Source organism: Prionailurus viverrinus, chromosome D3 (assembly GCF_022837055.1).
Source record: "Prionailurus viverrinus isolate Anna chromosome D3, UM_Priviv_1.0, whole genome shotgun sequence".
NCBI lineage: Eukaryota > Metazoa > Chordata > Mammalia > Carnivora > Felidae > Prionailurus > Prionailurus viverrinus.
This window is the reverse complement of record NC_062572.1, coordinates 57,821,230-57,845,132: the sequence shown is the minus strand read 5'-3', so window position 1 is coordinate 57,845,132 and position 23,903 is coordinate 57,821,230. Positions and strand designations below refer to the sequence as shown.

At 45.6% G+C, this 23,903-nt stretch overlaps 1 protein-coding gene and 1 long non-coding RNA gene across 6 annotated transcripts in view; one reads left to right on the top strand and one right to left on the bottom strand.

Moving 5' to 3' along the window:
- Positions 1-274: 274 nt before the first annotated feature.
- On the top strand, positions 275-20,024 carry LOC125149097 (uncharacterized). The gene is made up of 3 exons (XR_007145809.1): positions 275-378; positions 13,742-13,827; positions 19,950-20,024. It is a non-coding gene; the product is annotated as an uncharacterized LOC125149097 (long non-coding RNA).
- MAPRE2 (microtubule associated protein RP/EB family member 2) overlaps positions 14,857-23,903 on the bottom strand; it is a 159,545-nt gene continuing 150,498 nt past the window's right edge. For all 5 annotated transcript variants that reach the window (XM_047827718.1, XM_047827717.1, XM_047827719.1 and 2 more), the window contains 2 exons: positions 21,931-22,089; positions 14,857-16,341 (listed from right to left, as the gene is read on the bottom strand). In XM_047827718.1, coding sequence (XP_047683674.1) covers positions 16,267-16,341; positions 21,931-22,089 — 234 coding nt within the window. In that variant the 3' untranslated portion in view covers positions 14,857-16,266. The remainder of the gene's footprint in view (positions 16,342-21,930; positions 22,090-23,903) is intronic.

Below are 23,903 nucleotides of genomic sequence, written 5' to 3'. Positions count from 1 at the left end.
CTAGAGGAAGCATTTCCCATTAAGCTCCCCTTTGGAAATAGCCCAGGTTTTCTTGTCCTTAGGATAAGGAAGGCAGTTTCAGGAGAAGGAAGTTTGGGGAGAGAGCAGGGCAGGAAGAATAGGAACTTTTTACATAACGGTCACTTGTAATGGGTTTCCTTTCACCGACGCTGCCTCCCTGGTTACCTCACAGCGTACCTGTTTGTTACTTCACAGTGAGGAAGGATGGTTGCCAGGTGAGTGACATCACATCAGAGCCCTTCCACTGGCTCTGTTTTCTTCTGGTGCCATGCTCCTCTCTGCAGCTATAGAGCTTCTGGAAAGCCTGGAGGAATTGACACTCCTGTTCACCATGTCATGTTCAGGGCACAGGGTGTGGTAAATATAGGATCTTTTCTTCCTTCTTAGGAGTGGGGAAAAAAAGTGCCAGGAATGGGATGGAGGTGAGTGAGGAGGACATGTCCTTACTGCCAAGAGAGGGGCTCATGTGAAAGCTGGGTGTGGTATGTAAGGGGTGACTGGCTGGTAGTTTCCACCTGCTCAGCTGCCCTGGGTGGAATGACCCCAAGAGGCAGCAGGTTGGGTAGACATGCTCTTTGGCCGGAGCTCTGGGAAGTTTGGTACAAGGCTCTGGAGGAGAGTGAAAGAACAAACCTGAGATCACTCTTTAACTGCTTTGTGTTGACAGTTCACTTTGGATCTGTGTTTACTTTTATTCCATTGGCTTAGGAAGTGACCTCAGGTCAAGTGAGTGAGAAAAAACAATTTAAATTAAGTCGAAGTACCCATGAAGGTGGCATTTCAATTCAAACAAATTTTAAGCACCTACTGTGCCTCTAAAAGCAGTTTTATTTTGCATTTGACTTTTTTTTTTTTTAATAAGGTAGTTCAGACGTTAAGCCTAGGGAACCATCCCTTTAGGGCCATGTTTTGACTGTGTCATTTGCTGGCAGTCAGAATTTTTAAGAACTAGAGGGGATCTCAAAGATCATGTCGTCTGATTCTGTCATTTTAGTTTTCATTTTATGAAACTCAAAAAAGTGAGGTGCCAAATTATGTTAGCGCAGGCATAGCAAAAACGCAACTGAAATCACATTCCCTCTGCACGATGTTCGCACAAAGCAACAACATAAAACTTGTCTTTTGCTATTAACTACACTGCACTGGTTATCTGTTGCTGCATCACAAACCACCGTGCACTTAGTGACTTAAACCAGTTTATTATTTCTGTGGTTCTGTGGGCTAGCTGGGCAATTCTTGCTTGGGGTCTCCCCTTGCTTGTGTGATGCTCAGAGGTCTGAGCCTCTGAAGCCTCAAAGGGGCTGGATGCCCAGGACACCTTACACACATAGCCACCGGATGAGGCCCGGCTGCTGGGCTTGGGATCGCCTTGTCTTGAAGGTCCCTTCTGCTCTGTAAACTTGGGCAAGTTAGTCCCTGTCAATTATCAATTTTTGAGAATATCTTAGGTTGCAAGGAGGAAATTCATTTAAGTTACTTCTCTGACTTCACAGTGGACTTTAAGTAACTTAAGTGGACACAGTAACTTAAGTTACTTCTCTGACTTCACATACATGTCACATCGATAAAACTGATCAACTGGATTTCAAGAGCAAAACAACTGGTGAGTCGTTCAGGGTTCAAGCAAGCAGTAGGTGTTTATGGATCTTAGCTAAAATGTTGTTCCTTGGTTCTTGCTTGTCTGTTTTCTTTTCCTTTTGCTTCTTCTATTTTCTGTTTCAGACCATCTTCTTTATGTATAACATCGCTTGCCATGATGCTTTCTCAGGGCTCCCTTCATTCTGCATCTAAGTCTCGTTTCCACTGCTCAGTCCTCAATCGTTAGTACAAATGAGACGGAGAGGAGGGCAGAGGACCCTGTGAGTGGCCCAGTTCGTAGAGTCAGGCTATGTGGTCACCGGCAACCCTGGACTAAGTGCCCCTGGGTTAGAATTTCACCATCAGCTATGGCTGGGTGGGGACAGGATCTTGGGGTTACAATCTATGACTGCTTAGGGCTATTCCTTCTGCAGGTGCTGGTGGGGGGAGCAGTGGGCAGTGCTGAGATGTCTAGTACTAGGGTAGTGGTGGTCTTCTAATATCTGGATCACCTCCCTCATAGATTATCAACAGAAAAATCAGTAATAATAGCGACTATTTATTAAAACTCTATATGCAAGGTACTTTATCCATGCTATCTCCTTTATTCTTCAGAATGACTTTGCAAGGTAGGTCTATTCTATGTATTCAGATGAAGAAACAGGTTAAGAAATGATCTGCAATTTGCTTAAAATCACACAACTAGAAATGATGTGCCTGGGATTTGCCTCCAGGTCAGTGCATTTTCAAAGCCTGTTCTTGTTTTCCTCTGCATGGTGGATTATTTTACTTTTTAAAAAATTCCAGTATAGTTAACATACAGTGTTATTAGTTTCAGGTGTACAATAGAGTGATTCGGCAATTCTATGTTACTCAATGCTCATCACAAGGGTACTCTGTAATCCCATCACCTGTCTCCCCTTCCATCTCTCCTCTGGGAACCATCAGTTTGTTCTCTATAGTTAAGAGTCTGTTTTTTGGCTTATCTTTTTTGTTGTTGTTGTTAGTTTTTCTTAAATTCCACATATGGGTGAAATCATCTGGTATTTGTCTTTTTCTGACTTATTTCACTTAGCATTATATTTTCTAGCTCAACCCATGTCATTGCAAATGGCAACACTTCATTCTTTTTTATAGCTGAGTAATACTCCAGTGTGTGTGTGTGTGTGTGTGTGTTTGTGAGACAAAATATTCATTCATCTATCCATAGACATATGGACATTTAGGCTGCTTCCATAATTTGGCTATTATAAATAATGCTGCAATAAACACGGGGGTGTATATATCCTTTCAAATTAGTATTTTTGTATTTTTAGATAAATACCCAGTAGTGAAATTACTGGATCATATGGTAGTTCTATTTTTAACTTTTTGAGGAACCTCCATACTGTTTTCTACATTGGCTGTACCAGTTTGCATTCCCATCAACAGTGCAAGAGGATTGCTTTTTTTCTACATCTTTGCCAACATTTGTTCCTTTAGCCATTCTGACATGTGTGAGGTGGTATCTCGTTATAGTTTCTTTCTAAAGCTTATTTATTTATTTTGAGAGAGCCAAGCAGGCTCTACGCCATTAGTGTAGAGCCCGATGTGGGGCTTGAACCTGTGAACTGTGAGATTATGACCTGAAGTCAGATGCTTAACCAAATGAGCCACTCAAGGCGTCCCTCACTGTAGTTTTGATTTGCATTTCTCTGATGAGTGATGTTGAACATTTTCTTATGTCTCTGTTGGCTATCTATATGTCTTCCTTGGAGAAATGTCTGTTCATGTCTTCTGCCCATTTTTAATTGGGTTATTTGTGGGTGTGTGTTGAGGTGTGTAAGTTCTTTATTTTGAGTACTAGCCCTTTACTGGAAATGTCATTTGCAAATATTTTCTCCTATTCAGTAGGGTTGTCTTTTAGTTTTGCTAGTTGTTTCCTTTGCTGTGCAGAAGCTTTTTATTTTGATGTGGTCCAATAGTTTATTTTTGCCTTTGTTTCCCTTCCCTCAGGAGATTGTACATCTAGAAAAATGTTGTTATGGCCAATGTCAAAGAAATTACTGCCCATGCTCTCTTCTAGAATTTTTATGATTTCAGGTCTCACATTTAGGTCTTTAATCCATTTTGAGTTTTTGTGTATGGTGTAAGAAAGTAGTCTGGCTTCATTCTTTTGCATGTAGGTGTCCAGTTCTCCCCAACACCATTTGTTGAAGAGATGGTCTTTTTTCCATTGTATATTCTTGCCTCCTTTGTTGAAGATTAATTGACCATATAGTTGTGGATTTACCTCTGGGCTCTCTATTCTGTTCCATTTATCTCTGTGACTGTTTTTGTGCCAGTGCTATGCTGTTTTGATTACTACAGCTTTGTAATATAACTTGAAGTCTGAGATTGTGATACCTCCAGCTTAGTTTTTTAAGATTTCTTTGGCTATCTGGGTGTTTTTGTCATTCCATACAAATCTTAGGATTGTTTATTCTAGTTCTGTAAAAAAATGCTGTTGTATTCTGATAGGGATTGTATTGATTGTGTAGATTGCTTTGGGCAATACGGACATTTTGATGTTTGTTCTTCCAATCCAGGAGCATGGAATATGTTTCCATTTTTTGGTGTCATATTCAATTTCTTTCATCAATGTTTTATATTTTTCAGGTAGTATGGGTCTTTCACCTCCTTGGTTAATTTTATTCCTAGGTATTTTGTTATTTTTGGTGCAGTCATAAATGGGAATGTTTTCTTAATTTCTCTTTGAGCTGCTTCATTATTAGTGTATAGAAATGCGATGGATAGCTATATATTGGTTTTGTACTCTACAACATTACTGAATTCATTTATTGGTTCTAGTAGTTTTTTGGGGGGGTGGGGTCTTTAGGGTTTTCTATATTTGGTATCATGTCATTTGCAAATAGTGAAACTTTTACTTTCTCTTTACCAATTTGGATGCCTTTTATTTATGTGGTTTAATTGCTGCAGCCAAGACTTCCAGTACTATTATATAAAAGTGATGACAGCAGACATCCTTGTCTTGTTCCTGATATTAAAATCTTTCAAATTTTCACCATTGAGTATGATATTAGCTGTGGGTTTTTATATATGGCATTAAAAACATTTTTTAAGTTTATTTATTTGAGAGAGCATGGGCTCGAGAAGGGCAGAGAAAGAGGGGGAGAGAGAGAATCCCAAGTAGGCTCTGTGCTGTCAGCACAGAGCCCCATGTGGGACTCAATCCTGTGAACCATGAGATCATGACCTGAACTGAAATCGAGAGCTGGTTGTTTCACTGACTGAGCCACCCAGGTGCCTCTCATATATGGCTTTTATTATATTGAGATATGCCCCCTCTAAACCTACTTTGCTGAGGGTTTTTATCATGACTGGACATTACACTTTGTCAAATGCTTTTTTCTGCATCTGCTGAAATGATCATACAGTTTTAATCCTTTCTCTTATTGATGTGATGTATCTTGTTGATTTGTGAATTTTGAACCATCCTTGCATCTTGAGAATAAATCTCACTTGATCATGATGAATGAGGTTTGTTTTTAAAGAATTGTTGGATTCAGTTGCTAATATTTTGTTGAGTTTTCATCTACGTTCATCAATGATATTGGTAGTTCTCTCTTGTTTGTAAGATGTTTATCTGGTTTTCATATCAGGGTAATGCTGGCCTCATAGAATGAATTTGGAGGTTGTACTTCCTTTTCTTTTTTTTTTTTTTTTTTTAATAGTTTGAGAAGAATAGGTACTAACTCTTATATAAAGGTTTGGTAGAATTCACCTGTGAAGCTGTCTGGTCTTGGGCTTTTGTTAGTTTGGAGATTTTTGATTACTGATTCCATTTCATTGCTGGTAATAGAGACCAATTACCAAATTTTCCATTTCTTCCTGATTTAGTTTTGGGGGAGGTTATAGGTTTCTAGGAATATGTCCATCTCTTCTAGCTTGTCTAATTTGTTGGCATGTAATTTCTCCTAATATTCTCTTACAACCTTTGTAATTCTGGGATGTTGGTTATTATTTCTCCTCTTTCATTTATTTGGGTCCTCTCTATCTTTTTTTTTTCCCCCAAGAGTCTGGCTAACAGCTTATCAATTTTGTTATCTTTTCAAAGAAATCAGCTCCTGGTTTCATTGATCTGTTCTACTGTTTTTTTTTTTTTGTTTGTTTTTTGTTTGTTTTTTTTTTTTTAGTCTCTATTTTGTTTATTTCTGCTCTTATCTTTATGATTTCCTTCCTCCTACTGGATTTGGGTTTTGTTTGTTCTTTTTCTAGCTCCTTTAGGTGTAAGGTTAGGTCGTTTGAGATTTGTCTTCCTGAGGTAGGCCTGTATTGCTATAAAGTAACCTCTTAGAAGAGTTTTTGCTGCATTCCAAAGATTTTGGACCATTGTGTTTACATTTTCATTTGTCTCCCATGTGTTTTTTAAAATTTCCTCTTTGATATCTTGGTTGATCCATTTGTTGTTTAGTAGCATGTTGTTTAACCTCTGTGTATCTGTGTCCTTTCCAGATCTTTTCTTTTGGTTGACTTCTAGTTTCATAGTGTTGTGGTCAGAGAAGATACATGTTATGACTTAGATGTTTTTAAATTTGAGACTTGTTTTGTGCCCTAATGTGTTATCTATACTGGAGAGTTTTTCATGTACACTTGAAAAGAATGTGTATTCTGTTATAGGCTGGAACGTTATGAATATATCTCTTACATCCCTCTGGTCCAATGTGTCATTCAAAGCTATTGTTTTCTTGTAGATGTTGTTTGGATGATCTGTCCATTGATATAAGTGGGGTGTTAAAGTCCTCTACTATTACTGTGTTAGTATTGATTACTTCTTTTATTTTGTTACTAACTGCTTTATGTATTTGGTGCTCCCATGTTCAGTGCATCAATATTTAAAGTTTTTACATCTTCATGTTGGATTGTTCCCTTTGATAATATAATGTCCTTCTTTGTCTCTTGTTACAGTCTTTGTTTTTTATTTATCCAATATAAGTATTGCTACCCTGGTTTTCTTTTCACTTCCGTTTGCATGTAAATGATTTTCCCTGCCTTCACTTTGAATCTACATGTATCTTTAGGTCTGAAATGAGTCTCTTGTGGACAGCATATAGACGTCTTATTTATTTATTTATTTATTTATTTATCATCCCATGTCTTGATTGGAGCATTTGTTCATTTACATTCAAAGTAATTATTGATAGGTATGTATTTATTGCCATCATCTCTTGACTGATTTTTACAGATATACTTAATTTTACATCTTTTGTGTTTCCCACTTTTCTTACTCCTGCTTAGGGTCTTTCCTTTCCATTCAAAGAATCCTGTTTAACGTTTCTTATAAGGCTGCTTTAGGGGTGATGAATTCCTTTGTCTGTCTGGGAAACCCTTTATAACAGCCTTGCCGAACAGAGTATTCGAGTATTCGGTTGCAGCAGATCCGCCCCCTCCAGCCAGGCCTGCCTTAGTTCCGGCAGTGGCAAGCCCTCTCTCGCAGACGACCAGCACACAAACCTTGCTGCCACTGTATGGGCAGGACACACATTGCGTACAATGTGTCCACTACCTGCGCATTATGGATCTGTCCCCTCTGCTACACTCTTGGCTTGCGACCCTCCAAAGCGGTGCCACAAGCATGGCAGTGTGCAAGCAGCCCCAACAGGAGGGAGCCAGCACCACTCCACAGTGACTCCTGCCCTGGGGAGAGGGAAAGATAACCACACACACCAGTCAGACTGCAGCCCCAGCAGTGGGCTAGAGGCAGGCAGCTGGTCTGACTGCAGGCCCTGTCCACCAAGGACAGCTTCTCAGGGGACAACACAGGGAAAGCACCCTGCACTTGGATGCTAATGCATCCCTGGCAAATGCCTGGTCCCACTCAACTCAAGCCCAAGGCAGCCCCAGGCTGACCTACTAACACCAGAGGGACTAAACCCTGCGCCCAACAGGCAAAGAGAGCTCCTGCTGACGACTGGACTGAAGGAAAAAGCGGCTCAATCACAGCAGCCAGATACGTGCAACACACGTAGGAGACACGCCTGAAGCATCAGGTTCTGGTGAATAGGGGACACTACAGTGCCTCCTGTTCATAAGGCCACTACTTCCAAGAGCAGACACAGCTGATTTCCTAATGCAGAAACAGACACAAGAGTCAGACAAAATGAAGAGAGAGAGAAATACGCCTCAAATCAAAGAACAGGATGAAATCACAGCAAGAAACCTCAGCACAATGGAGTAAGTAGTATGCCTGACAAAGAATTTAGGGTAGTGAGCATAAAGATATTCACCGGACTTGAGAAAAGAGTGGAAGACATCTGTGACACCCTTAACAATGACCCCAAGACTGGCAGAACAACGTCTGTAGCTAAATGGAGAGACAGGCCACATCAAAGAGGGCAACGAAGGGTGGAGATGTGATAGGGAGCGAAATGGACCTGCAGGCCTGTCTTCTAGAGGGAGGGACCTGTGGGCACTGAGAGGGGACATGAACAGACTGTCAACTGGGGATTCCACATGGGGAAGATGCATCCCTCACACTTGGCTTTGGGCGAAGTTTCATGAGTTGTTAAAACCAGTGGGATTAAAACCTGGAATTTTAAAACTCAGTGGGCTCTGCTCTGTGAGAGGAAAATGAATATCCACCCTTAAAGAGACAGCACAACGAACAGCCTGTGGAGATACAGCATCAAAGCAGCAGTTTGAAAAATGCCTGGGGCCTCCATCAGGGAAGGTTATTTCCCAGAGTGTAACTAGAGGGACAGAGATTGCAGGGAAACCCCTCCAGGAACCAAGGAGCTGACTTACAGCATTTCCCTCCCCTGCCCCGAGCATAAACTTACAGCCACCGGGGTGGGGGACCAGTGGGGTGCCAACACCCACTCCCTAACTTGCTAACGCTGCCGACCCTAACGCCCCCAACTCCCCTCACCCACCCCCATTTTACCGTTTTATCCTGGGATGAAGCCTGGAACTCTGGGAGCAATTTTCTGGGCATAGACAGTTTTGGTCCCCGGTGGACTGGTTTTTACTGCACTGCGTCTTGACACCTTGTCGTCTGGGGTAGGCCTGGTGACTCATAGGAGCAGGCCCCCTAGAAGGTTCCTGTATTAGCTGTGAGATGCTGTGACGGCCAGGCTCCCTACTTCACTTAATTTCTTCTTAGGACCCATGGAGAAATTTCTCTTAGTCCTAAGTACATCTACTCGACATAACTGTTTCTAGCTTATGGACTCTTTAAATTGAGTCATGCTTGCTTACCTCTTGCTATTGGCAACTAGGAAGCTCAGTGGTAATTCTTCCCCTTCATCCTAGCAAATTCTAGAAGACCTTAGGGCATGTGTGAGGCTCCTGACCATACTTCTGGCTTCCTTCATCTCTTACCTCCTCCTCATTTGCCTTTGCTCTGATTTCCTCACTTACAAATGTAATGTACTGCTTAAAAAAAAATAAACTGCTTTACTTTTTTTTGGACTGAGGAAGGTATGGATTCAAAATGCACCCCCCCCTTTTTTTTTAAGAGTTCCATTAGAGTAATTGAAGGATACTGATGTGATATTAGGAGTAAAAAAGTCACTACTGACTTGTGTTTTACCCATTATTGGTGCTAAGCTTTTGAAAACCATTAGAGGAGAAAACAAAAACACCCTCCTGTTCCCTCTGCCTTACTTTAGCTTAAAAATCTCTTGGGTCTGAGGTGGTAGGAGCAGCCTTCCTGGATATGGTTTTAAAGAGTGTCTATATTTGCTGATATTTCCCTCTCTTCTTGGGAGGACAATGAAGTCAACGCATATACATAAACATCTTTTTAGTACAGAAACGTGACCAGGAATAAACACCCTCTCTGTGAAGCAGCAGCCAGTTCTCTCCATGGTTTCTAGGGCATGGTTTCTCCACAGGAGCAATGTTAATGGAACCCCTGACCAAAGATCTTCCACGGACGAGATACTTGGAGCCGTGGGCTTCTCTTGTGCCAAAGCTGCAAGCTTGGTGGAATCCTCTTGCCGGCCCTTTGCCTCCTGCCCGCCTCCGCTGGCCTTGGGCCGCCAGTCCTGCTGGTGCCCTCTGCCCCCCCACCCAGGGTCTGGGCTCTTACCTTGCCTGTCCTGTGAAGTGAGCGCACAGCTGCTGCCTCAAGGTAATGTGTTGTTGTGGAGCTGCATTAGGGTTGATGATGGGATCAAGTTCCCCTTCCCCGCCCCCATGCGATTTTCAAAACAGGAACAAGTGACTTGAGGATACTGGATTCTTCTTAAAATATCTTAAAAGGCAAGAGGGATCACCTCTTATATCATTGTCCCCTTTGCAGTCCTTCCTTCTCTCTCCTTCAGTAGGGAAATCGTGTAAGGGGACTGCCACTGAGCTGGAAAACTAGCACGTGACGAGAGAGCTGAAAGCTCTTGTAGGCCCAGCTTTGACAGGTACAACCGTTCAAGAGTCCTCCTAGGTTTAAAAAGCCTCAGCAGGTTCAGCCCCACAGCACAGCCCATCAGTTTGGGGGCCCTTCTACATAGAAACCCACCGCTTTTGTTTTTCTTTGTGGAATGCATGCAGTGTAGTCCCGTAAGAAAACGGGAGAGGCCGTTCACAGCCTGGAAACCGGCGTGGGTAACAGAACACTACCGTGCAGCATGCCGGCATAGGCCCACCGTTCCCCTCAGTTCGGACACTGAGGACTTAGATGAGGCTCTTCCTCAATGTTATGTGCTGACTGTATAGCTGGGTGGCCCGGCATACCATTTTTTTTTTTAATATTTATTTATTTTTGACAGAGAGAGAGAGAGACAGAGGATGAGTGGGAGAGGGGCAGAGAGAGAGGAGGGGAGACAAAGAATCGAAGCAGGCTCCAGGCTCTGAGCCATCAGCACAGAGCCCGACACGGGGCTCGAACTCACAGACCGCGAGATCATGACCTGAGCTGAAGTCGGACGCTTAACCGACTGAGCCACCCAGGTGCCCCCCGGCATACCATTTCTAAGTTGTGTGTAAACTGACTATTAGTGTTTTCAAATAAAAGTCTGGAGCCTCTTTTTCATTCTCAGAGGCTAACAAAATCGTGTGTTCTAACTACGGGTTACCTGTGCTGTGAAGTCTTTGCTTAGTAAAAACAGCAGAGATACAACCACATGTCTGCAATTTCCAACATTATGTCCTCAGAAGAGAAAAATTATTACATTTGATCTTTTATAGATCTGTAGGTATGACAAATACAACCGTTCACTCTGTTTATTAAATCTTTAAAAGGAATATGTTTTTCTTAAGTAAATGTTATCAAAATTTAGAAAGAAAGGAAAACTAGATGACGTTGGATGTTGTAGTGATAATGTCTTGGCTGTGACTGGTCAGCGTTCTGTGACATTAATTTCAAATCAGTCAAGAAAAATGGAAAATGTTTTGAGGTAAAATTCACATTTTCCTTCTCTGTCCCATCACATGAGCTAAAAGGGGTGAGGTGGGGTGGGCAATGTCTGTATCTGTAGGCCAGGAGGATCCCTGAACCTATCTTTGAGAGAGCTTAGCCTATGAGAGACTGACATTTAAGGTAATTTTCTGTAATGTCTCTCGGGAAGAACTTTGAAAAGCCGTTAAAAAATTGTTTCATTGGGAGGTCACATTTCATCTGTATGATAAATGTATCAGATTCGAAGGGAGTGTCATAGTAGTAAACTGTGAATTTAGATCAGATTAAAACTGTGAATACATTTATGGGAACTTATTACTTCTCTAATTTGTAAAGGTTAGAAATTAAGGTGTGTGAGACTGGACCAAAAATTTTTAGTGAATAAGATAAACACAATTTAAAATAAAGTTATACAGATAAACTTCAAAACCTAGAGAAATAGTTAAAAATATGAGGGACATTTGCTGCATAGCTTTTTTTCTGAAAAAAGACCACATTTAGGTACTGGGCTAGTTCCTTCTGAATATCATAAATTCAGAGGTATGTTGATATATTATTACCCTTTAAAAACACTTTGTTTACACTCAGTCTTAACAAAATACCACAGGAAACCTGAAGAAGCTAAAACGTGACAGGCTACAAAGATGCAACATTTGCAGTGGAGAAAGAAAGATGCATTCAACAAATTAGCTTCAGCTGGGCCTTCCATTGATCACAATCCTAATCTCAACACAGGAGGCAGCAAGGCCTTAACCAGTGCCCTTTCTGTGTGAACCCTACCCGTACGAGGTGGGGGGTCTAGTTAGGTCAGAGCGGGGAACGGGGGTCCTGCTCGTGGGCAGTCATGTGAGCTGAAGTCCTGGTGCCATCTGAGGGTCCTCCAGGGCTCAATGGATTTTGCCTATTGCCTTTGTTAGGCAATAAAGCCAGAATGCTTCCAGTGAATTCCCGGTTTCACAAACAGTAGTTGTTGCACATCAGGGAGGTGCCCTGCTGTCACACCGATGCTGTCGGGTGGCGTGTGTGAGTGCTGACAAGCTGGGTCGGTGGGTATTTACTAGTGACAGTAGCTGTAAGGATCATAGTAGCTGTGTTCCAGAGCGAAGAGGAAGACTCAGGAAGGCCAGAAATGAAGTCATGTGTTTCATTTTAGAGAACTGGCATGTTACAACTTAGTGGAATTACATGAACTCCTCTCTGCCCCCACCTCCCCCAGACTGCTGGGCCTACCCATAATGCCAGTAGGAACGCATTACATTTTTAGAGACCATCTCAGATTGAGTCAATGGAGTAAACATGTCATTTCACCACTTTTGTACCATCAGTGATGTGTTCACCAGAGTCCACCAGTGTGCCTTGTAAGAGAAATTACATGGATTCTTGACTATTTGTGTGCAGATGTCTAATACCTAGTGTTTAAAATCCCAGGGTTAGTGGATGAAATGGAAGCACGTGGGTTTTGAGCATGAGCTTTCCCAACCCGGGTTACGGCTCAGACTTCTGTCACAAACTTACCCGGTGTAGACATGAGTGCAGATGACGAAGAGTTGCGGTATCTTTGTCTTCTGTCCTTTTCCCACTTCTCTGCTCTTAAAGGGGCCTAAAGGCAAGTGAATGGAAAACAGTCGCCAAAGGATAGTATAGAAACAAAACTGGCCTCTAGGTGGTGCTTGAAAGCAGTTCAGGGAAGGCTGGCCTCCTTCAGGGTGAAGAGTATAGGTCGGCTGAGCCTGAGTAACTTGCCATCTCCTGGGCAGAGTCTCCAACAGACTGCCATCACCTGTTCTAGCCTCTCCAGGTGGCTCACTGGGCCGCTTCTAATGCATTTCTTTTTTCACCTCTTCCTGGGCCTATAAGTTTGGATTCTATTTTTGTGTATAAATCACCACTGTTAGCCAAAGTTGTCAAACTAGAGGGGGAGAACGCACTGAACCCCAAAGCTTTTGCTGATCTGAGGTTGTTTTGCCATGAAGCCTTACTCTGAAACATCTGCCTGCTTCAGTCATGGTTCCCTATTTGCCCAGCCCAGTCTTGCCCAGATGGGGCAGGCTGGGCCTGCAGGGGCCAGGCTTCCATTTGCCTGCAGGTGGAGTATTGCCTAAGGGAACGGCTTATCCTTATTTTGGATGAAGTTCTTAAAAAGGGATCACAGCTGCTACATCTGATATCAGTACTAACCTTTAATTCCTGTTAAAACCTTTGTCAGCAATAAAAGCAAAGACACGCCCCTGCCCCACCCCCTGTAAATCATCCTAAGATGTGGGTAGTTTTGTGAATTGATGAAAACAGCCTATTCATACACACATGCTCACTGAGAAGCAAACTCTAGCATAAAAATTTAAGAATCTGTAAATCCAGTCCTTTTAACATATACTTTTTTTTTTATTAAATATGTAAAAAGATAAACGCAAGTCAAGTTATTCACATATTCAGAGACAAAAAAACTATTCTACCATGCGACAATAGGCGGGTAATGTAAAATGAATGAGATACATCTGAATAAGACTTTTTCATCTATTATGTCATTACTTATCTATATTTATAATTAACAATACATATGTTTACATTCCTTTCAGTTTACATTTAATATATAACAAAAGCTTTATGGTGTACTATTTAGTAAAAGTAATCTGAATGCATATTAAACCTTAACGGAATAATGGAAATACTCACCAGGGAAGGGAGGAGTTCTTGGTTCCCTTCTGGAGTTTACTTCTCTCTGGTCAACAAGGTGTTTGTCTTTTCTTTTTCTGCTTTTCTGCTTAGAAAGAAGAGGGGCTCACTCTCTCTGCCCCCTGCTTCAATCACTTCCTATCTGACATGAGCAGCAGAAGTGCTATAACCAGCCACAGGTGTGTGACTAAGAACGAAGTCTGGCTTCTGAGAGGGAGGGGGAGCACACGAAGGGGTACTTCTCAGCCCAGCGTGAGGATGCGCGATAGGGGGCCGTGGAGTACGGCATGCCCTGGATGCTGGGACGGGAGAATGATGGGGTGCAGTCCTCAGGGAGGAAGGAGCAGCCCTGGTAAAGGAGACGTGGTCTGCACAGAAACAGGGGTGCAGCCAAAGAAGACCGAACTAGCTGTTAAAGATTTCCAGAAGCATCCATGATGTCACATGCGATAGGGCACAATGGAAGAGGTTTCAGATGGAGACAGAAAGAGGAACTTGTAGCTCTTTTCTAAATCAATGAATAGTTGGCTCCAAGGCTCTCTCATGGAGAATGAAGTATGACCCCTGGGGAAGGGGAAGGTATCGGGCCAGTATGTTTTTCCAGCTGAGAAGGCTGGGGCTTTTGGGGACAGGGCAGTGGTCACTTGTGAGGCTGAGGCCAGTTGCACAGTGATCACACAATCACCCACATGACAGGAGTCTGGGTCTCACTCCCCGTGGCACTGGGTACTGGGTATTACTGAGATGTCCAGGGCTGGCCAGGAACTGCCTAGGAACCACTGGAGTATCATCGCCATGGAATTACTTTGCCTCTTTACAAAAGCTATTTTTTGACAAGGAAACTCAGGACAAAAGGCCAGGAGGGGACCACACCATTAAGCATGATGCCGCGTATAGCACAACCACTACCTGTAACCAGGTGTGGGAGGGATGTCACTGCCGAGAGCCAGGCTTTCCAGCCTGAGAGAAATGAGCTGCCGCTGTTGTGCAGAGCAAGCAGGAGAGAGAAGAAAGGGAAACCAAATACCACAGAACCTCTGTCCAATTCTGCACAGTGTGTTGTAATAACCTCAAAAATACAAGCACTCTTTCACATGTAACTCAGATACCACGTTGCTGCAAAAGATTTTGAGAAGACTTCTTTTGGTGGAAAGCTTCAATGGTGGAATTGAGAATTAGTTCATCAATTAATAAAGAAATGTCAAAGCTTTAGGATACATAATTCAGAAATTTATTTTAAGCTTTTCAGTTAAGAGGCAAGTGGGGTGGGCACACTTGTTTGGCTTGCACCTGCTAAGTCAAATAACAAGTGAAGTAAATCTGAAGTTAGAAACCAAGTGAAATGAATGATCCAGGAAGGGATACCATCTGTCAAAGGAATAAAAGAGGCAGATTTGGAAAGATACTAAGAAAATGTGCAAATATTTGTTAAAAAAATAAGGAATGCTTTTAATTCATTAATGTTTCCTCTTTATGAATTGCCAAGGTTATCAAAGGTCAATGACAAGGAGGGCCACAGTATGAACGAGGGGAGATTCCTTATTCCAGAAGGTATTGGGAATCCTAGAGTTTCCTGTGCTGTCATTCCAGTGTCAACACCAGACTTGGGAAGCTGGTGTCTCCCTTGGAATGATGCTCCTAGTAAGGTGGTCTTCACTTCCGGCGAGTGTGCAGCTCACTGCGGAACCCTGACGCTCACGCGCTTGGGCCGCACACCCTCAGGGCATTCTACAGGAGGAGTCCCCTAGCGTGGAGGACAGGCTTTGGGCGGAGACCCAGAGAGAGGCAGGAGGACCGGGACCTACGCAGACCCCCTCTGGACTGTAGCTGACTGACAGCTTACAGGAAGAGGGGCTGCCCACCAAAGAGGACCCTGAGAAAGAAAATAGCATGAGAACCTGGGGGGGTGGGGTGGGGGGGGGGGTAAGCAGTTGGAGAGCTAAGTTGAGATGGTGTTGTCCTTGAGTGAATGTCTTTCAAAACTAACTGAGTTTGTCTAACATGCTCAGGGAGAAACACTGGGCCCTGAAGTCCTAGTTTTGATTCTTTCTTTTTTTCCCCTTAAGTGTTGGGAGTAGAGGGAGAAACTGGTTTTCCCTATAAAACAAGTCACTGTCCTTATGGCTTTCATATCAAGTATCTCTTTCCCTTTGTTCCAATTTATTATTTGACCAAATTTATGTTCAGAGGTTAGACTTGCAAACATCAAAGCACCACAAATGTGTGACATCTAGTGACACTGGGTTGGGAAATGCCAATATAAATACCATATATCAAATTACCATTGTTTCACACCAGGATAAAAAGGGGGTGTTGGTGGTGGTGGGGTGGGGAGAGTTGTTCTGGAAAGAAATGAAAAGAGCAGAATCAATCTCAAGCAGCCAAGTGAAGTAGAAGATGTGTGACCCCACGATCTCTCAGGTAGGCCGCCACACGGCCGGCTGCTAATGGGTCTTGGCAAAGGAAACGGGAACCGAGCGCCGTGGCTGGCGTATGCAACAGTGCGTTGGTGTTAACGGCAGACTGGGAACAACTGGTTTCTGTTGAGCTTGAGGCCACACGTTTCTCCAGAAGAAAAGTTCCCACGCAAAGTCGAAGTTGAGAGCTGCCAGGACCCTTCAGTACTCTTCCTGCTGCTGGGGCTGCTGTTCGTGGACTTGTTCCTCTGCCTCCGGCTCTTCCGGGTGACCCTCCTACAGCACAGGGGGAGAGGTTTAGGCTGGAATGATGGACGTGTGGGCGGCCCTGCAGAGGCCACAGCCCCACGACCCCTGCCCAGGACGGCATCTTCAGGCTGGGGGGGGGGGGCATGGGTGTAGGCACACGGGCCCCCCAGGCGCTTTCCTGCTCCCAGGAGCCAATGCGCGCACCCAGACTGCTCAACGGACAGGTCATTCGAGAAAACACTTGTCGGGGTCTTCGCACCAAACACTCCTTCTGTCTTGGAAAGACCTCTTCATAGAAGATGTTTCCTACTCTCCTGCCCTTGTGAAAGAGAACTGAATGCACTGCCTCACAAGCATCCTGACAACCACGAGGGAACCCACTGTGAGACAGCACTGGGCCCCGGGTCTCACCCGACTCCACGGGCCGGGGACGTGGAGCTTCTGATTCCTTCCCTGTCCTGCCCTAGTAGCATGTCCACCTGAAGCAGACCCTGTGCTGTGATCTGTTACTACTCCGATGCACGGACCCGGCTGGTTGCGGTGGTAAGGCAAGGAAGACACACGGGTTTGGGGGGCTTCTCCACCAGGGGGGGCTCAGAAGCTGTAGCTCAAGGACTCTGCTCTGGGAAAGTGAGGCCTTGGTGCATCCTTCACCGACCAGGACCTGGAGGGGTGAGGTGTCCTGCTTGGCTCCAAGAGACCTAGTCATTGATTTGCCTGACCCCACGAACGCCAACTCCAGGGAGCATCAACCCTAGTCAGCTCGTTGATAGTGTGACCTCACAAAGAATAAGCTGCTCTTATTACCCAAGCAGAGGGAGTGTGGCTAATGAGTACCGCCGATAGCTCCTTCAAGAAGGCACACAGGGACCTAGAGCCACGCATGTGGCCCCGCACAGCAGGCACATGCACTCCTTTCTTAGCCAGAGACCCCTGCCTTCAGGTCTGTTCCCTGCGCTTAGGAGAAGCCAGTCCAACCGACCATAGTCAGTCTTCTCCCCTGAGCCACAGTTCTTTCTTTCCCTGGTCTTGTAGTGCTTTGTTTCCAGCTTGGCTATAAAACTTGGGCTTGTCATCTTGTCTCCACACTGTGGCTTCTGCCACTGGGTCCTGAGGTTACTCAAGGCACCAAGAGGGCCTCATCCATTTGTGTCCTACCTCACTTATTTCAGAACTCAGTGCAGGTTGTGTTGAAAGGAAGAAATCCCTGAGGACAAAACAACAGAGGATTTGAGACTCTCAGCCAAGGTCCCATGCTGCATATTTTCTGAGAGACAGTAAAATGTCAAGGTTCTAAACACGGGCTCTGGAGTTCATATCCTGGCTCTGCTCTTTACCAGCTGGGTGATTCTGGGCATGTAACTTAACTGCCCAGTGCCTCAGTTTTCCCATCTGTAAAATGGGGGACTGTAACAGGAATACCCGTTGAACAGTTTTCCATAAGTTTCACTGATCGAGGAGTCAGTGGAGTCCTTGAATTCAACAGAGAAGTCAAGGTAGGTATAGAACAGTGTTTGGTTCATAACACATACTTGTGTGAGCTGCAATTATTACTTCTTGGTGGGAGAACTCTCTGAAATACATTCTAGAAGTGAAAAAGTTTTAACAAGTCACCTTTTCTGGGACAGCAGTACAAAGGGCCATCACACTGAGGACCCTGGTTCAAATCTAGCTCTGTCCCTTTCTGGCTCGGTGTCCAGAGGCCTGTTACTTACAAACGGTCAGCTCTCTCCGTGCTGATAGGGACCACACCCTATCAGCAGCACCCACAGCTCGCCCACCTCTGAAGCGTGAAGGTCCAACACCCTACTCTGCCTGCACAATGCCATCCTTTGGCCCTACCCACCCCCCACTTGCTCCCGGGCCCTCATGGCAGCTGCCCACTGCCCTGCTCCTCTCTGCTCCGAAAGTTTGTGCCTCAACTGCAAGTGCCGTTCTTGTGGGAGTAGGGGAGTAGTTCTTGTGGGGACTGTCACTGGCTTTTCCCAGTAAGTGCTCTCGCTCTTGTCTGGGGGCAAAAAAGAAATCTAGTGGTCATGGGACTTTACCCAGACTGGTGACCTGGGAACTCGCAAGTGTCTGTTCTGCCAGTGTTCCTGGCTGACCCCTCTTCTCCCTGCCTTCACCCCAGAACCAATCACTCCTCTAAGCTTTCCATCCTTGTTCATGCTTCCATCAGGTTACAAGCTGCAGCCCCGAGTGTATGCGCGTGTGTGCGGGCTCACTGGCTGGCTGCACAGCTGCCTCTCTGGCTGAGTTCCCATCCCCTCTATGGGTCAGGGATGTTAATTCATCCATCATCCTAACCGTTCAATGCTAGTGTGGTGCCTTCATTTCACACTGCTAGGATTTCAGCAGGTCTCAAGAGTACTTTTCTTACCTGTTTTGCGCGTGTTAGGCTGCATGGAAGATCTCAAAAAGGAGGATCCGTATGACATTTTACAGAAAATCTTATTTGCTCACATCACAACTGGGAGTTAACCCAGGAAGGAACGTCAAAGCTTGGATTCAAATACTGTGAACCTGTACCAAGCTGAGGACCAGGAACCTCTAAGATCAGACCCCACCCCTGGCCTCCTGTTTATACTTGCCCAGCCAGGGGGCTTTGTGGTCTCCAGCTCGTCCAGGGAAGTTCCCTCAGTCACAGGGCCCCATTGTGATGCCCTCCATCTGCAGGAACTGCAGACCCCAGGCCCCTCTTACTGGGATAAAGAGCAAACCTCCCAGCTTACCAATGGATTGCTAATGCTAGGGGTACAAGCTAAGGGGGTCTGAAAGTCTGCAGACGAATCTTTAATTCTGAGGCAGTTACACTGCATAGCACAGCTGAGTGCTCCCACCTCACATGATACCGATACCGTGTAGGCTGGCTCACAGAAAAAAACCTGTCTTCTTACACCCCATACAAGAAAACAAACACACATGCAAGCAGGAGGCCAGACAAAACTTATGCCAGATATATGACCAATGCCCTGGAGTGCCACCTGCTTAATTCTAATATTTGCATATCAATCCATCACAGCTGTATCCTTAGAGTTCCTTATTCTTATGATAATTATAGAAGATGGAAAGCAGTACTGAAGAAGGCTCTTGCCTACAACAGGAAGAAAATGGGGGCAAAGAAAGGTGGAAGGGTCTTGAAGAAGCGCAGAAGGCCCCCTCCTTCCTATGTGTACAGGCTCAGCTGCCCCCACGCACCCCAGCCTCATCCAGCCATTCTTTCCTCTGGCCTCTGTCCATGCTGTTTTCTCTGCCTGAAAAATCCTCTCCCTGCCTTAGCTCCAGGACTGCTGAGGGTCCTAGTCGTTCTCTGAAGCCCACACAAACGTCCTCTTCTCTGTCAAGTAAGTCTTTGCTGTCTCTCCAGGCTCCTTGTCCGTGATCACCACCCAAGTTTATGTGTCTGTGATCACATGTATCCTACTCCAACATACTCCTGTCAGTGGTGCCCCGTCTGCCTGCCTCACTGAGGCAGTGGCTCTGTCCCCTTTACGCACACCCCATGCTTCCTCCAGTGACAGAAACACAAGCTCTTCCTAAGAGCTCTTGGTTGAGGGGGGAGGAATCGTTAGGTCACTTAACAGTGGCTTCTGTGACAGTGCCTCAGGAAATAAGTTGCCCGTTTGTATCAGCAGGTACACCTCAGCTGACAGATGGACAAGGCGGCAGTTAACCAATGAATAAGCCGAGATACCTGTGGCCCATGAGGGAAAAGATCCTGAAAATGATAAAGAGAGGCACTGGAGAGATGTCAGGTGATCTGCTCTGGAACCTTCCATTAAGTTTCTACAACTGTGAACTGAACTGCGCCTGTTTACTGCTGCACACGCCCTGCTATCTGCATTTCTGTATCTTCCAAACATTCTATTCTAGAATCGTCTGACTTGGAGAATCAAAGGCCAGCCACCATCAAATAAAGACTTAAAGAGGCCTCTCCAGCAAACACCTGCACCTGAAATGTCCACATAGGGCTCATCTGTGTTTTCCTGAAGAATAGGCACTCAGGCAGGAGCACACTAAGAAGGCAGGAATCTCCCCTGGGGCAGCCCTGCCTATCGGCTGCTGCCACCAGCATTCAGTGGCCCGTGTCAAATCTGAATTTGGAGTTTGAGAGTGCCCCTGTACAAGGACTCCGTCTAGGGAGAATGGGGACAAGATCCGGCTTGAGGTGACCATCGCAAGGGTTTTCCTCCTGCCGACAGCACAGGGCGGGATAGATCTGGCCCTGCACGCTGCCGTCCTCCCTCAGTGGGCCTGGTCCTTCAGCTACACAGTGCTGGGGAGACTGCATTGGATTTAGCCTCCCACAAGCTTGTGAAGAGAATAACTGTAATTCACATAGTACCTGATAGACTACCAAGCCCTCAGGGTGGTGCGGGCACACTAGACATCAACCGGAGGTTTCTGCCATCAGATCTGAAAATACGGAGCACCATATTTTGTGGAGCCATCGCTGCCTCTGGGACCTGGCAAGGCAGCGTCCCAGGACTTCAAGATTTATAGTCTGAGCCAATGATAACTGAGAAAAAAGCTTACAAAAAAAGTGGTGGTGGGGGGGGGGGGGAGGGTGAGGAATGAAAAAAGTGGAGAGGCCTCAAACCTTGGATTTCATCCCTCGAATTCCAAATCTTACGTGGAGTAAACATTTGTCTGGTACTGGGCTGGAATAAGTCATAAAGTACCCTTGCCGGTGACTTGTTCCATTCTGTCCAAGTGCTAACACACGCAACTCGACCACCGGGCTCTGGGTGCGGTCCCAGGCCTCCGGGGCCAACAGAGTCAGACTCTTCCACCAGCTTCAACACAGCCTCAGGAAGAGCTTGAGGCCCCCGCCTACTCTTCTGCATCTTCCACAGGGCGGCTCTGTAGAAGGTGACGCTCCTTCAGGCTCCCACGCTTGTCTTGGTGCCAGGGCCCCTCACTCCCTGCACTGGCAGACTTCTTCTCCCGCCTTGCCTTCCCTTCCCTTCCCCTCCTTGATTCTTGAGAGTTTTGGTCCTCTGCTGCTCCTCACACCTGCTTTCCATCACCAGGATGGATCCACCTCCCGGGTCCCCGCCTTCCTCATGCTCCCGAGTAGCAAGCCCGACAGCCAGGTCTTCCCCACAGTGAATTCTAAAAGCGTTTTTCAACTGAGGGCTGTTGTACAGCACCGATCTGTGCTGGCAATGAGTAACCGAGACAACCGGCTCTGAAATAAAAACCGTCGGGCTTGCGGGGATGTGAAAAACACTTAGACTAACTCCTCCTCTAACCATACTCTGATCTGTCATGAAGAATCCTTACATCTACTTTTATTGCTCATCTGCTCAGAGCTGCAAACCACTTAAGATCTGGCTGCATAAACCTAGTTTTCTCAATCATTCCTCCTACTCTCCCCCTCCCACCCCCATCCACTCATCTCTTCCCAGATTAATTCACGAACACACATCCCACAAGCAGGGGTCAATGGATCACGATGATGATGACACTTATTCCTGTGGGAATAGCACACGCACAGGAGGACTCATAATCCTCAGGGATCCCAGGGCAGCACCCGAAGACACACAGACTGTTGCACCTTGACCAAGAGCATCGCTTTAGAAGCCAAGGGTCAAGGGCTCTCCTCACACTTACCTGTTCTTCCGAAGCATAGAGGACTTCCATTAGTCGCTGCACGAGGTCGTCGTTTTCCTGCCCATGCTCTTGACAGAGTAGCTCAATCTCTCTCAACTTGCCAAAGTAGAAATCCCTTTCCTTTTCCACACCTTCAAGGGCAAGTTTTAATGAATGTACCTGCAAGGGAGTGAGGATGGAAAGAAAATTCCCCCAAAATCCAGTATAAAAAATGTGACCAACTACACCTGCCTATAACATGTGAAACATGCAAAGACAGATGTGCCAAAATGACTACTAGGCAATGGAGCTTGAGCCTGGGCCACAACGTCCAACTTCAACAACACACTAGTCCTTCCCTCTGCCAACTGAGTGTTCATAACCACTGTCCGAGGGATTGTTCTGCTCAAGGTGGTTGCGTCCAGACCCTGAATGAGCTTTCCTCCTCTCTTAACACAGACTAGGGCACATCCTTCTATTCTGTCCAGTCTCTGCAAAATGGGGAAGCAGAGGAGAGGGCTAGCACTGTGGTTACTTGAGATGTATTTTGAGGACCCTACTTTCTTCAGGTAACCATATTCTGTTGTGGAGCCCTTCGTAAATGTTCCTGAGCCACACTAGGCAAAGTCTTTCTACTGAGAAACTGGGTCTTAGCTACATGAGGGAAACTGGGCAAGACTGAACGCGTGGTTCAGTGGATCTGTTTCAATTCCTCTGGTTCTAGCTTTGGGGACATCGCAGGAAATAGAGGGAAGGCTACAAGAAGGAAGCCCCATTCCCTCAGAATAATAGCCCTTGTTCCCTTTTTCCCTGGATGCTGGTTCCAGGACCTCCCAGGGCTGGGTGGCCTCTCATAGTGATTATGGAGATGGCGCCAGGGAAGGAGCCAGCAGTGAGGCAGTGTCACCCGGGCTGAAGGAAAGCTGACAGTGCCTCACTCCTACGAGCACAGTAGCTACTCACAGGCCTAAACCATGACCCTGTTCCTGCTTCCCAAGAACCCCTTTTTTAAAGCCCTTGTGCATTTATATTTACACAGACAATATTTGTCAGGAGGTAAATTAAATCTTTCATGGTCTCCATCAGGTGAAATCTCTCATTCAGTGTATTAAAAAATCACCCTAACAGAATTTCCAAAACTGACATTTGGAATGGGAAATTGTCTTCTCTCGTAATCCTGGGGCTTTGGACATGCTATTTATCAAACGCCTACCAAACATCTGCAGTGTCGGTCCCCTTCCTGAACACCCAGCGTAGGCCTCGGGGATATGGCCCCTCAGAGTTCACCTCACTGCCTCCCTCACCCGCTGCTCAAAGAGCAGCTTTCCCTAGCTTTCACTTTTATTTTTGATGATGCTATGCCTTCTAAGAAAGGAAGGCAACCAGCAGCCTCAAGTCCAGGAAAAAGAAAACTTCCCTTTTTCTAGAAATCCTTCCTTGCTTTACAACAAACCACCCTCCTCCCCAGGCTTGGCCACAGAATCCCTCTGAAGCCTGCGTTGGTGCCAGTGGACAGATCTGTGGCAGTTGAGGAGTCTTGAGTCTGTCAGCGCTCCCTGAAGGAGGCAAGAAGGGTCTCTGGAGTACTTCAACCCATGGAAACTAGGTTTGTCTGCCTCTCGAGGGTGCTTTGGTCTGTACAATGTGCAAAGAGGTGAGGCTTTTGTAGAAATATCCAGTCCAGGTTGGCGTTGGGTGGTATTCCAGATCGCCAGGCAATAGATACACAGCTATAGACATCCCTGGTAAAAAGTGATAGAGGCCCAAGTATATGAGGATAGCCAACTGGCAAAGGAGAGTCCATGTTCACGGTCACACTCATGCAGAGTGATGCCACCCGCACCCTCATGTATCAAACCAGAAGCCTAAGTGGTGGAGGGGATGCTGGGGATGGACCCTTGAGTAAGTCAAGAGGAAGAGACAAGAGGGGGGACGTTCTCTTCTCCCAGTTCTCCCCTCCCTCAGCGTCTGCACACTGCACGTCCTCCTAGGGA